General features: G+C 41.6%; 1 protein-coding gene and 1 pseudogene across 1 annotated transcript; both read left to right on the top strand.

Moving 5' to 3' along the window:
* Window positions 1-2,394: 2,394 nt before the first annotated feature.
* Window positions 2,395-3,324, top strand: LOC142204252 (olfactory receptor 11L1-like). Its single transcript, XM_075275561.1, has one exon. The coding sequence runs from the start codon at window positions 2,395-2,397 to the stop codon at window positions 3,322-3,324; it is 930 nt and encodes a 309-aa protein (XP_075131662.1).
* An 8,063-nt stretch (window positions 3,325-11,387) lies between these two features.
* Window positions 11,388-12,482, top strand: LOC142204251 (olfactory receptor 11L1-like; annotated as a pseudogene).
* The last annotated feature ends 2,113 nt before the right edge of the window (window positions 12,483-14,595 follow it).

The raw sequence follows: 14,595 nt of genomic DNA, 5'->3' as shown, positions 1-14,595 counted from the left end.
GGTCACAATGAAATCTATGGAATCACCAGAAATGTATTTGATGAATAAATCTATGGATATAAGACTTGCTATTATTGTTACTATTTTTATAAATAAGCCATAACCTTAAATAGAAGTTACTGAAGATACTTATTAATCTCATTATTACTTTTATATTCTTAACTTTGTCTCTCTTTCCGGAGACCATTACTGAGATCTCTCCGGCTTTCTTACGTTATTCTATAGAATATTTCATCTATAAAAGCTACAACAAGTAATATTCTGATGTCCTGAGTGTTACATAGACAAGATGTTATGTCGTGTTATTGTACAACAAAGAAAGTAGACTCACTAGGTAATGTATATGATGGGAGTACAAAATATACTAAAGGTTTGGGCTGATCTGCTTTTACATTCTAAAGAATGAAATATTTTATTTTTCCAACATCTTTGTAACAATAATTTATAATAAATGAATTATGAATTTCCTAAAACTCAACAACTTTGATTATTATTATTATTATTATTATTATTATTATTATTATTATTATTATTATTATTATTATTATTATTATTATTATTATTATTATTATAATATTTCAGGTTGCTTTATTGATCACACTTTCCTATATGTTTATTTTGTTTAGTTTGCCACATCTTGATCAGATTTTTGCATCGTTTATTATTTTTGGACTCTTTCTACAACCAGACCAGAGATATTAAACCTCACTTATCTTTCGATTTAGTAGACTATAGAAGAGAAATCCCTTCACTTACAGTCCTATGAAAAAGTTTGGGCACCCCTATTAATCTTAATCATTTTTAGTTCTAAATATTTTGGTATTTGCTACAGCCATTTCAGTTTGATATATCTAATAACTGATGGACACAGTAATATTTCTGGATTGAAATGAGGTTTATTGTACTAACAGAGAATGTGCAATATGCATTAAACCAAAATTTGACCGGTGCAAAAGTATGGGCACCTCAACAGAAAAGTGACATTAATATTTAGTAGATCCTCCTTTTGCAAAGATAACAGCCTCTAGTCGCTTCCTGTAGCTTTTAATCAGTTCCTGGATCCTGGATAAAGGTATTTTGGACAAACAATTCGCGTTCAGTTCAGTTTGATGTTCGCCGAGCATGGACAGCCCGCTTCAAATCATCCCACAGATGTTCAATGATATTCAGGTCTGGGGACTGGGATGGCCATTCCAGAACATTGTAATTGTTCCTCTGCATGAATGCCTGAGGATTTGGAGCGGTGTTTTGGATCATTGTCTTGCTGAAATATCCATCCCCGGCGTAACTTCAACTTCGTCACTGATTCTTGAACATTATTCTCAAGAATCTGCTGATACTGAGTGGAATCCATGCGACTCTCAACTTTACCAAGATTCCCGGTGCCGGCATTGGCCACACAGCCCCAAAGCATGATGGAACCTCCACCAAATTTTACAGTGGGTAGCATGTGTTTTTCTTGGAATGCTGTTTCTTTTTGGACGCCATGCATAACGCCTTTTTGTATGACCAAACAACTCAATCTTTGTTTCCAAAATGAAGCTGCCTTGTCCAAATGTGCTTTTTCATACCTCAGGCAACTCTATTTGTGGCGTACGTGCAGAAACGGCTTCTTTCTCATCACTCTCCCATACAGCTTCTATTTGTGCAAAGTGCGCTGTACAGTTGACCGATGCACAGTGACACCATCTGCAGCAAGATGATGCTGCAGCTCTTTGGAGGTGGTCTGTGGATTGTCCTTGACTGTTCTCACCATTCTTCTTCTTTGCCTTTCTGATATTTTTCTTGGCCTGCCACTTCTGGGCTTAACAAGAACTGTCCCTGTGGTCTTCCATTTCCTTACTATGTTCCTCACAGTGGAAACTGACAGGTTAAATCTCTGAGACAACGTTTTGTATCCTTCCCCTGAACAACTATGTTGAACAATCTTTGTTTTCAGATCATTTGAGAGCGGGCTGTCCATGTTCGGCGACCATCAAACTTAACTGAACTTGAATTGTTTTGTAGAAAGAAATGGTCCAAAATACCTTCATCCAGGATCCAGGAACTGATTAAAATACTACAGGAAGCGACTAGAGACTGTTATCTTTGCAAAAGGAGGATCTACTAAATATTAATGTCACTTTTCTGTTGAGGTGCCCATATTTTTGCACCGGTCAAATTTTGGTTTAATGCATATTGCGCATTTTCTGTTAGTACAATAAACCTCATTTCAATCCTGAAATATTATTGTGTCCATCAGTTATTAGATATATCAAACTGAAATGGCTGCTGCAAACACCAAAATATTTAGAACTAAAAATGATTAAGATTAATAGGGGTGCCCAAACTTTTTCATAGGACTGTACATAATAAATTAATTTTACGTCTATCGAACAATTCATCCTTCTGAATATGCCGTACAACAATTCCAACACAGTGACTGAGATTGTTCTCCTTGGATTTCCGAATTTACAAATATATAAGATTTGTTTCTTCCTCCTGCTGCTGCTCATCTACTGTGTGACTATATGTGGAAACCTCCTGATCATCCTGGTGGTGTCCTACAGCAGATCCCTCCACTCTCCCATGTACTTCTTCCTCACACAACTCTCTGCTTTAGACATTTTGCTCAGTACAATCATCATACCCCTCATACTCCATGTTGTTCTGTATGATGGGAGTTCTGTATCTTTTATTGGCTGTTTGATACAATTTTATTTCTTTTCAGCCTCAGAAACAATGGAAAGTCTTCTCCTGAGTGTGATGTCCTATGACCGGTATCAGGCCATCTGTCACCCTCTACATTACACCTTGGTCATGGACCTCACATTCTGTATAAAGTCTGTTCTCTTGTGTTGGGTGGTGACTTTTGCTATTGTTTTGACTCTTTCAGTATCTATGAGTCAGTTGTGGTTCTGTGGACCAAACACCATTGACCATTTCTTCTGTGACTTTGATCCTTTACTAGAACTTTCCTGCTCAGACACTTTCTTTATAAAATTAGAAGACATTATACTGATAATACCATTTGCAATTTCTCCCTTCATTATCATTGTGGTGTCCTATGTGTATATAATCCTCACTATACTGAAGATCCCATCTGTCACTGGGAGACAGAAGACCTTCTCCACCTGCAGCTCTCACCTGGCCGTGGTCTCCTTATTTTATGGGTCACTTCTTAGTATCTATTTATTTCCAAATAAGCAAAATGTAAAGAAAATCCTGTCCCTGCTCTACACTGTAGTAACTCCTCTGCTCAATCCCATCATCTACAGCCTGAGTAATAGAGATATAAGGAAAGCCTTTATAAAGCTCAAGAGGAAAGTGTCCTTATTCTATTAAATTTGTTTCCATCTTGGTCTTACATAGAGACACTAGTCTGGGTTACCAAATCTTTATGTCTATTAGATGATGAGGTTTTATTTATTTTATTTTTTTCTTATGGTAGAGTTGGAAGGGACCTCAAGGGCCATCGGGTCCAACCCCCTGCGAGTGCAGGTTTTCCTAAATCATCCCAGCTATATGTTTATCCAGATTCCGCTTGAAGATTTCCATTGATGGAGCGCCCACCACCTCCCGTGGCAGCCTATTCCACTCTCTCACTCCCCTCACTGTCAGATTCATTTTCAGGGCGCTTCTTTATGAATTTGTTTACAATGAAACCTGTATAGACTTTACCTGTCCTTTCTCACAAGAACAACAAGATAAGATAAGATAATCCTTTAATAGTCCCACAGTGGGGATACTCAGTATGTTACAGCAGCATAGTAATACAGATACAGGATAATACACAGGAATATATTACAGATGTAGACACACATATGCTGAGAAGAGAAGATATACTAGGAGTCCATAGCAGCTAAGGAAAAACGGAAGAGAAAGAGGAAGACCTCATGGTCATCATCATAATCATTAGTTCTCTGTGCAGAGTGATCTTCGCTTGGTCTGATGTAGATTATACAGCCTGGTCGCGGTTGGACTTGCGATAGCGCCTTCTCACACTTGGGGTGAAGCAGACGGTCACTTACAGTGCTGCCAAGTCCCATCAGTCCCATACATGGGGTGGGATTTGTTCTCCTGCACGGAGGTCACCACAGACAGTATCCTTCTGTCACCCACCACCTGACTGGGTCCAGGTGGGCTGTACTTAGCAAATAAAATTATGGGATGCATCAAAAGAGGTCAAGATTCTCATGACAAGGACATAGTTATGCCTCTATACAAATCACTGGTACGGCCACACTTGTGGGCAATTTTGGGCCCCAATATAGAAGAAAGACATAAGTGAACTTGAAAAAGTGCAAAGACGGGCAACCAAAATGATTAGGGGAATGGGTGGACTGGAGGACAACGAGAGATTAACAAACTTGGAGTTATTCAGTTTAGAGAAAAGACGTCTACGGGGAGATCTAATAACAATGTACAAATACATGAAGGGACAATACAAAGAACTTTCTAAGGATATGTTTACTCCTAAGCCAGTGACAGTGACAAGGGGACGTCCTCTACACCTAGACCGGTGAGAGTGACAAGAGGACGTCCTCTACACCTAGACCAGTGACAGTGACAAGGGGACATCCTCTACACCTAGACCAGTGACAGTGACAAGAGGACGTCCTCTATACCTAGGCCAGTGACAGTGACAAGAGGACGTCCTCTACACCTAGACTGGTGACAGTGACAAGGGGACACCCTCTACACCTAGACCAGTGAAAGTGACAAGGGGACGTCCTCTACACCTAGACCAGTGACAGTGACAAGAGGATGTCTTCTACACCTAGACCAGTGAAAGTGACAAGGGGACGTCCTCTACACCTAGACCAGTGACAGTGACAAGAGGACACCCTCTCCATCTGGAGGAGAGAAGGTTTCACCAGAAACATAGAAGGGGATTCTTCACAGTAAGAACAGTGGGTTATGGAACACTCTGCCTCAGGAAGTGGTGATGGTGGATTCATTAAACAAGTTCAAAGAGGGCCTGGATGCCTTTCTTGAAGAGAACAATATAACAGGTTATGGATTCTAGATTTTAAGGACAGGTTGATCCAGGGTTTTTATACTGACTGACAGATTTGAAGTCGAGAAGGAATTTTTTTCCCTGAAATAGGGCAATTGGCCGGAGCCTCATGGGGTTTTTTTGCCTTCCCCTGGATCAACACTGTAGGGATTGTAGGGTAATAGGTTGGACTTGATGGACTATTGTCTTCATTCATCCTCATCTACTATGTAACTATGTAACTATGTAGTACAAGTGCCCTAAACGTACAAAAAAATTTCCATTTTTTCCACCCCAGGATTACTTCTTTCAGGAGCCTAAATAATGTAGCCACAGAATCTAAGTGGCTAGGGAATGGAGAGGTGGGCTTGGTTGTAAGTTGTTCTCTACATCCTGTTCTTTGTTGTGTTTGGCTTTGTCTGTGACTGACACAGAAGTGAATGAGATGGTCTGTTAGACAACACTTCCTTTTTTCTCAACTTGAATGTGGCAGCAACTTCATCAGGATTGAGAGGAATGTTGTTTATTAAAAAAGAAAAAGTGCCAGGTGGGTCTAGCTGCTTATATGTATACATATCTGAGATGGGAAGGTATATTTAAGATGTCCAAAAGACTCTCTAGTCAGAGCAAGTGAAGAAGAGGAGAAGACCAGATGAGATCTTGAGTATGTTCTATAATGTTACTTTGCTATTATGTTTAATTGATTCCTTCATCTCCAGTAATAAACTCACTAGGCAGAAATTGGGCAATAAAGGTCACTATTCATTGCCTACGTATATAGCACCAACAGAACTTTACAGACATTGTATTTACTCTCCGATCCTATCAACACATAATTGTATTGTGGGTGGAAACCAAAGTATCTGGTGGAAACCCATTCCAACACATGGAGAACATACAAACCCCTTGAAGGTGTTCTCTTAGGCCCAGATTTGGCAAAACTCAAGAGCTGAAAGGCAACAATTCCAACCTCTGACCAAGTATTGCCCATTGATGTTCTTACTGATGAAACATAATAAAGATGTAAAATGATAATAAATGTCTTTAAAACTTTAAGGTTTATCTGTAGGTTTATAGACTGTATTGTACATCTTGTTACATGGTTTAAGAAAGAGATACAACTATAGTGTCATGACGTTGGCATACCCCATATTACTGAGAGAGCCAAATCACAGGTTTCAGTGGTGATACCCAAAACCAGAAAGCCAGAAGAGGAAAAGAAGAAGGCTAAAAGAAGCAAAGAAGATGATGCCAATGGGCCACGCAAGGGAACCAAGGAGAGGTGGGTATAATTGTTTACCATGTTAATGCATTTCTACTTGGAATCTACTTATTATAGTCCGGAGTCTGAAGAGGTTTGGCTATCTCTAACCTCACCCCACAAACAGCACTCACGTTTAAGGAGGGAAAACATAATGGTTGTCAAAGTTTAGACAGAACTATCTATCTATTGTCAGGGTCTGGGGTTGCTAGGTGGGGTGGCATAGACACAAACGTCCCGATTCTTCAGTCCAAAAACAAAGGTAGAGTTTATTTTCACTCAAAAAGGTAGTGCAGCAACAAAAGGAAATAATAACAAAAATAAATCCCTGCCTGGCTAGGCACTAACTAAACATAGAATAGGTTACCTCACCTAGAATAACATAAATCAAAAGCCAGTAGTATCATTCAGGACACAGCTCCAAAAATATGACCTCTCTATTTCACTCTCCAACCAAGCTCTGCCAAAGTGTTGTTGCTGGAGCTGACTTCTTAAGCCTCCTTGACGAGGAGACTCTCTGCAGCTGAGTCTCTGCCGGAACATCCCCAAAGTGTGGACTGGAGGGGGGGTGGAATGACAGGTCCTACTACCAATCCTACCTGCCATTCCTAAAAATCCAGCCCAATACTGAGCATTTACCAAAATGCTCAGCAGACTAAAGTTGTGTGCTGAGAACAAACGTTCCTGGAGTTTTCTCATCTCACCAACCTGAGTAGTCTGGGCAAGATGTACACCCCCTCCATTACCTGACCATCCATTGGCTTACATACCCCCCCCCCCCCCCCTTCTCCAGACCGGAGGGCTTGGCATTTGTGGCCATCATACAATGCACCCTTGACAGGGCATCAGCGTTTCCCAATAATTACCCTGGCCTGTGTTCTACATCAAACACAAAATTTTGCTGAGACAGGAACCATCGGGTAACCCTAGCATTTCTGTCCTTATTCATTTTCATCCATGTAAGGGGAGCATGGTCAGTGATCAATTTAAAATTTCTCCCCAGGAGGTAATACCTCAGAGCATCCAGCACCCACTTAATGGCCAAAAATTCCCTTTCCACAATGGCGTAATTTTTCTCAGCGGGGGACAGCTTCCTGCTCAGGTACATTACTGGATGCTCCTCACCATTTACCACCTGGGACAGCACCACTCCTAGACCTGCATTTGGGGCATCTGTCTGCACCAGGAACTCCTTCCTAAAGTCAGGGGCTATCAGCACTGGCTGCTGGCATAGAGATTACTTTAACCTCTGGAACGCCTCCTCTGGCTCTGGTGTCCAGTGGATCATCACTGATTTCCCACCTTGCGTCAGGTCAGTGAGAGGAGCTGCAATAGAGGCAAAGTTTGGCACAAACCTCCGGTAGTAGCCAGCAATGCCAAGAAATGCCCTGACTTGCTTCTTGGTCAGTGGTCTTGGCCAGTTTTGTATTGCCTCCACCTCATTGATTTGGGGCTTTATTACCCCTTTGCCAATGACATAGCCCAGGTACTTGGCTTCCTCCAGCCCTAAAGCACATTGCTCAGGGTTGATAGTAAGGCCTGCCTCACTTATCGAGTCCAGTAGTGCCTGCACCTTACAGAAGTGACTTCCCCAGTCTGGGCTATGAATTACCACATCGTCCAGGTGAGCCGCTGCGTAGTCACGATGTGGCCGCAAGATCTGGTCCATCAACCTCTGAAAGGTAGCAGGAGCTCCATGCAGTTCAAATGGCATAATCCTGTACTGGAACAGACCTTCTGGAACAACAAAGGCAGTTTTCTCCTTGGCTTCTTTAGACAAAGGTATTTGCCAGTAACCTTTTGTCAGGTCCAGTGTGGTTATGTACCTGGCATTACCCAACTTCTCAATCAGCTCATCAACCCTGGGCATGGGATAAGCATCAAACTTGGAAATCTCATTCAATTTTCTAAAATAATTGCAAAACCTCCAAGTACCATTGGGCTTTGGTATCAAGACAATTGGGCTAGACCACTCACTTTTGGATTCCTCAATTACAACTAACTCCAGCATGTGTTTAACCTCAGCTGACACCACCACCCTACGTACCTCTGGTATTCTGTAGGGTTTGAGGTTTACTTTCCTCCCAGGTTCTGTTTCTACATGGTGCTCTATCAGGTGTGTACTCTGTGGTAGATCAGAGAACTTGTGTCTATTCTTCTGCAGGAACTCTCTTGCCTCCTGTTACTGGGGCAATGATAGGCTCTCATTCACATGAACTGGAGAGATTGGTGGCAACAAATCACCCACCTCTGTATTTGAGGCCACCAAGGATTCCCTCTGGTTCCAGGGCTTAATCAAATTCACATGGTAGATTTGGAAAGGCTTCCTTCTTCCTGGTTGGTGAACCTTATAGTTGACTGCCCCTACTTTTTCCACAATTTCATATGGGCCTTGCCATTTCGCTAAGAACTTACTTTCCACAGTTGGCACCAAAATAAGGACTCTGTCCCCTGGATTAAATTCACGGACTCTGGCAGAACGATTGTAAATTCTGCTTTGGGCCTCTTGTGCTCTTTGCAGATGTTCTTTTACAATTGGCATGACTGTTGAAATGCATTCCTGTATTTGAGCTACATGTTCTATGACACTACGGTATGGGGAAGCCTCCGTTTCCCAGGTTTCTTTGGCTATATCTAGTAAGCTCCTGGGGTGTCTACCATAGACTAATTCAAAAGGGGAAAAACCTGTAGACGCTTGTGGAACCTCTCTAATAGAGAACATCAGGTATGGCAACAGGCAATCCCAGTCACCACCATCTTTTTCTACCACCTTTTTAAGCATATGCTTGAGAGTCTTATTAAAGCGCTCCACTAACCCATCTGTCTGGGGGTGATACACAGAGGTCCGTATGTGGGTAATATTAAACAGCTTGCATAGCATTGCATGAACGGTGTGCCTTGGTCGGTCAGTATCTCTTTAGGTATGCCTGTCCTTGAAAACATATAGAATAACTCACGGGCAATACTCTTTGATGTCGTATTACGCAAGGGAACTGCCTCAGGATAGCGAGTAGCATAATCCAAGACAACCAGAATATATTGGTGACCTGTAGCTGACTTGACTATTGGACCAACCAAGTCCATACCAATCCTTTCAAAAGGCACTTCAATGATGGGCAGGGGAACCAAGGGACTACTGAAATGTGGGTTTGGGGCATGTACCTGACACATAGGACAGGACGCACAGTAGTCCTTCATTGGTTATGAATCCTTATCTCTCTTTTTTGCTTAAGGGCCTCACCTTTTGAAGATGTATGGTGGAGGTCACTTAGAGTCATTTAGTACCAGCATGTCATCTTATCTCTCTTGCCATGATATATGCATCTAGACATTGTTTCATGAGAAAGTCCATCCCAGTTTGGAAAATTATAATGAGATGCAGGTTACATTAGGCCTCGTCCAATAGTCATGTGCCAGGTTTATGTTACAACTCTACAACCAATCATGTTATTAGAATAGTCCAACCTGCTTTTGTCCGTATTGTATTTAAAATACCTTTTTGCACCATTAAATTAGAATTCACTTGATCCACCACCAGCTGTGTGTGTGTGTGTGACTGTTAGGATTGTGCAGAGACTGCGGCCATGATATGGGCGTCGCTGTCTGTTCCTCTGCAAAGTCCAGGGTTGCAAGGGTTAACCTGCCTTGCAACAGCCGGGCGTTGTCAACTGGTTGAGCGACATGTGTGTCAACCAATAGACGCTCGAATTGGGCAGCTGGGCTATTTGCTGGTGACCACCCCTTGCCTATATAAGGGGGCTGGTCTGGACGCCCGGCGCTCTATGATCACATTACAAACCTGAATTGATGTGTGTTGTGTGTGCGCTTGGGTTCCTGCCTGAAATACTATTAGTTTGCCCTAGCTAGTAAATGACCCCTGAGCTAGCAATGCCACTGGTAGTCAGGCAGCATGCTGCCTTGTATGTGTGGTAAAAGTCTGTAGGGTCAGCTAGCAAAACTTCCCAGACAGGGTGACTGGGAGTGGGCTTGGCAGTAGTTGCCTGGGTGGTTGGGTGGAACTACCAAACACAGGGTTTACTTGGTCTCTGGCTAGTCCTGGGGTTCAGGCTAGCCAGTTTGTTTCTTTGTGCGGCTGCTCTGACTGTACAGGGCTCTGTGAATTGCAACAGAGCACACCTGGTCATTTAATTTAGCTGCAGTGACAGGAACTGTTAGCCTGTGTTCACACCAGGTTGGTTAGTAGTCAGTGGCCCAGAGGGCTCCGTGGGGTTTTATTTTTTTTTTTATTTTTTTTTTAATAAACCCTGCTGACCATAACAGTGACTTCTGTCATCATTATGAGTTAGCCATTAAAAAAGGTATCATCTACTGAAGACTTTCAAGTATTTTGCTTTTTATATTACAGAAAGTCTGTGCCTACATTCCTTCACACTCTGAGTGGCCTCATCTCATTGTATACGTGTTAGAATAAAAAATGGATGGCATATACAAAATGGAGTATATAGAGATACATGACTATACTTGCCCCTCACATAGATACGTACTTTATTCTTTTAGCTACTAAAACTTTCCAAATTCATTATTAGTTTTATATTATTAGATCTATTAATGTATCTCTGTGACTGCTCCCACCGGAGACCATTACTGAGATCTCTCCGGCCTTGTTACACCAGTCTATGTGAGATTTCATCTATATAAGAGAGACATAATAGGCTTGTGTCCTTTCATTGCAGGGCGTGTGCTGTGATTCCTCTTATACTGTATTCAGGAGATGACTTCTAATCTATGACATTGGCAGTAAAGAGATATCCAGTAAGTGTTTGTACATCAATCGGTTTTTTGGCCACTGCAGTCTTCACAGTTACAATTGACAGGACAGTTCTAATCCTCTCCTATTGTTTTTAACAATTTTTGTGATTTTCTCATCTGTTGGCTGTCTACCTACTTTTTACCAGATATTGGATGATGTTATATTGTAGATATTTTAGTATAGATTTCGATTTGTATTTGACATGTTTCATCACAACATTATGGAGTGATATTTGTTCCCTTTTAGTGAATATTTGTGAAATTCCAGAAAAATAGACTTCAAAAAGTTTTCAAAAAATCTTTCTATATGTTCTTATTAAAATCATGATTTAGACTTTTTGTTATAGAAATTTGGGGAGATTAAAGCCCATCATCCAAATGACCCAATCTCTGTCTGTTCATTCCAGAAAGCTACAGAATACACCATCGTCATTCATCTCCCGGAATATACCGTACAACAATTCCAACACAGTCACTGAAATTTTGCTTTTAGGATTTCAGAATTTGCAAAGTTTTAATATTTATTTCTTTCTCATTCTGTTGCTCATCTACTGTCTGACAATATGTGGAAACCTCCTGATCATCCTGGTGGTGTCCTACAGCAGATCCCTCCACTCTCCCATGTACTTCTTCCTCACACAGCTCTCCTTATCAGATATTCTCCTTTCCACCACCATCGTACCGAACATGCTCCTTGTTGTGCTGTATGATGGGAGTTCTGTATCTTTTATTGGCTGTTTGATACAATTTTATTTTTTTACAGCCTCAGAATCCTTGGAATGTCTTCTCCTGACGGTGATGTCCTATGACCGGTATCAGGCCATCTGTCACCCTCTACATTACTCCTCGGTCATGGACCTCACATTCTGTATAAAGTCTGTTCTCTTGTGTTGGGGGATGATACTTGCTGTTATAGTGATTGTTTCAGTAAACATGAGTTATTTGAGGTTCTGTGGACTGAACACCATTGACCATTACTTCTGTGATTTTGATCCCTTACTTGAACTCTCCTGCTCAGATACTTTTTTCATTAAACTAGTAGACATAATATTGGCCATACCTGTTGTAGTTTCTCCATGTATCATCATTGTGGTGTCCTATGTGTATATAATCCTCACTATCCTGAAGATCCCATCTGTAACTGGGAGACAGAAGACCTTCTCCACCTGCAGCTCTCACCTGGCCGTGGTCTCCTTATATTATGGGTCACTTCTCACTATCTATTTATTTCCAAATTCGGGCAATGTAAAGAAAGTCTTATCCATGTTCTACACTGTAGTCACTCCTCTGCTCAATCCCATCATCTACAGTCTGAGTAATAGAGATATAAGGAAAGCCTTTAAGAGGCTCAAGAGGAAAGTGTCCTTTGTCTTTTAAATTAGTTTCTATATTGGTCTCATTGACAAGGTGGAAAATGGTGATGCATTTGCTGTGGAAAAAAAGCCTCCCATTGACTTCAATGGATTCCTCTAGCAGAAGAAGGAGCCCAGTGAAGTCAATAGGAGGCTTTTTTGTTTCAGTGCTGAAATTCCACGCCAAATTCATCACCATTCTCATCCATGTGAAAGGACCCTGACATAGAGTTAGCAATTCCTTATGTCTACAAGGTGGTGAGATGTATTTTTTTTTCCTTAGACTTGGAGGATGCCTCCTTTACGGTCAAAGGAAACCATTGTAAAGTCACATTACAGTGTATTCTCATTATTTTCGCCCATAAGACGTCTTCTTTTCCAGTGTCCCAGATTTCTCTGTACTATTACAATATATACTTTGTCTTCTATTGTTTTGCACTTTCCTCCTTCTCCTCTTCCATAATAGTAAACTATTCTCCTCTCTAATATTATAATACAGTCAAGACCGTAAGTGTTCTCCAAAATGAAGGATTTCTCCCAGAAAATGATTGCAGTTACACTTTATTTGCTATGCACAGGTTTATTTCCTTTGTGCGTTTTGGAACATCACAGGTTAATGTTTGGTTGCCGATCCTTTTGAAGAAATGACTGAAATCGATGACTTCCTATAACCTTCCACAAGCTTCTCACCTCTCACCTGGAATTTTGGACTCTTCTTCTTTTGCAGACTGCTCCAGTTCTCCATATTTGGGGGGCGCCTTCTCTTCTCCTGGCAAATTTTGATCCAGATTCATTGTTGCCATTTCAGAATTCTACAGCTCGTTGTTTCCGCCCATTTCTGGGGCTTTTTGACGTTGGAGATCATTGTCCTTGTTAATCTTCAATTTTTATGATTGCTTGCGTACAGTTAGGGCACCCAGTGCCGGGGGCAGCAGAAAGCCCCTAAAACATCTGTGACCCTCCTCTGTATGTGACTTTTGGTTCCGTGTTCTTTCCTTTGTAGGTCTCATTCCATTTTCGGTAAACAGTAGAATGATGGGCTGTATCAAAAATCTCTTTCCTGGTCTCATCTGTCCACATGACTTGTCCCAGAAGGGTCCTAGCTTACACACGTACACTTTGTCAAACTGAAATCTAGCTTTCTTATGTCTCTGTGTCAGCAGCGGGGTCCTCCTGGGTCTCCTCCAGAGGATTTCATGTTATTCAAGTATCGAGCCTGAGCCTACAGGATAGTTTGACTTTCTATGTAATTTCACTGGGGCCTTAATACCTTAATAAAAGTTACCTAACATGGATTACATAGAAGTAGTAGATCACTATGACCTTCATGTATATCTATAAATGACCCTAGAACTATCTGTCAAATGATGACCTGAGATCAGCAATATCCGAGCTGGTGTGGAGACCATAGACTGGCCAAAATATACAATAAAATTGCATAAGTACACAAGCCTACTGCCTCACCAACATCAGGGCTAGATATAGGGTCAGCCATGCGCCAATCACAGTGCTGAACCCACACTAGTCTCAGCAACACCCTGCCAGACCTCGATAAAGGCTAGATCATCATCGATGAAGGTTTAGTAGCAATAATGGCCAGAAAACATGATGGAGAAGCAGCATATACATTGGTGGTGGAATGTGACCGCTCATGATAATGGCAGAGAGTCATGGGATTTAAATTTGTAGGAACATTAAGATGTCTGCAAATGGACTTGTATCCTAGAGATTATTAATATGTTTCCATAATTTTGTTTTAAAAGTCCTCAGACTCTTTCCATTCTCTATGATTAGTGTAGCACGCAAAGAATCGGAATGCTAAGATTCATTCAACTGCTACGCTTTTCATCTGGTTACAGATGTTATTTTTATATTGCCCACACCTGTTACTTGCCACGTGTCCGCCTCTGTGATATTACACTGTGGCAGAGTGCGGAGGTGGCAGCAGTGTGAGTAGGCCACAGAGTGGCATGTTGATATATTGTGGAGGTAGCAACACCCTTAGGAGGCCATATTGACACCCGTTGACAGAGTGTGGTGAGGCAGCATGGATCATTTAATCTGCTGCATCAGGCATTGGTGAGTGGAAATCCTGGAGGATCATACCTGATTCATCTTCACAAAGGTGAGTCTCTCCAAATTGTGGGTGGACACGCGAGTTATCCTTAGAGTAACTATGGCCCCTGCCGCACTAAACATCCGCTCTGATGACACTACTGGCTGGGCAGGAATGC

This window comes from Leptodactylus fuscus, chromosome 5 (assembly GCF_031893055.1).
Source record: "Leptodactylus fuscus isolate aLepFus1 chromosome 5, aLepFus1.hap2, whole genome shotgun sequence".
Taxonomy (NCBI): Eukaryota; Metazoa; Chordata; class Amphibia; order Anura; family Leptodactylidae; genus Leptodactylus; species Leptodactylus fuscus.
This window is presented reverse-complemented; position numbering and strand designations above follow the sequence as displayed.

What these genes read in the sequence shown, in the direction of transcription:
- LOC142204252 (XM_075275561.1), top strand. Translation starts at nt 2,395, where the DNA reads ATGCCGTACAACAATTCCAACACAGTGACTGAGATTGTTCTCCTTGGA.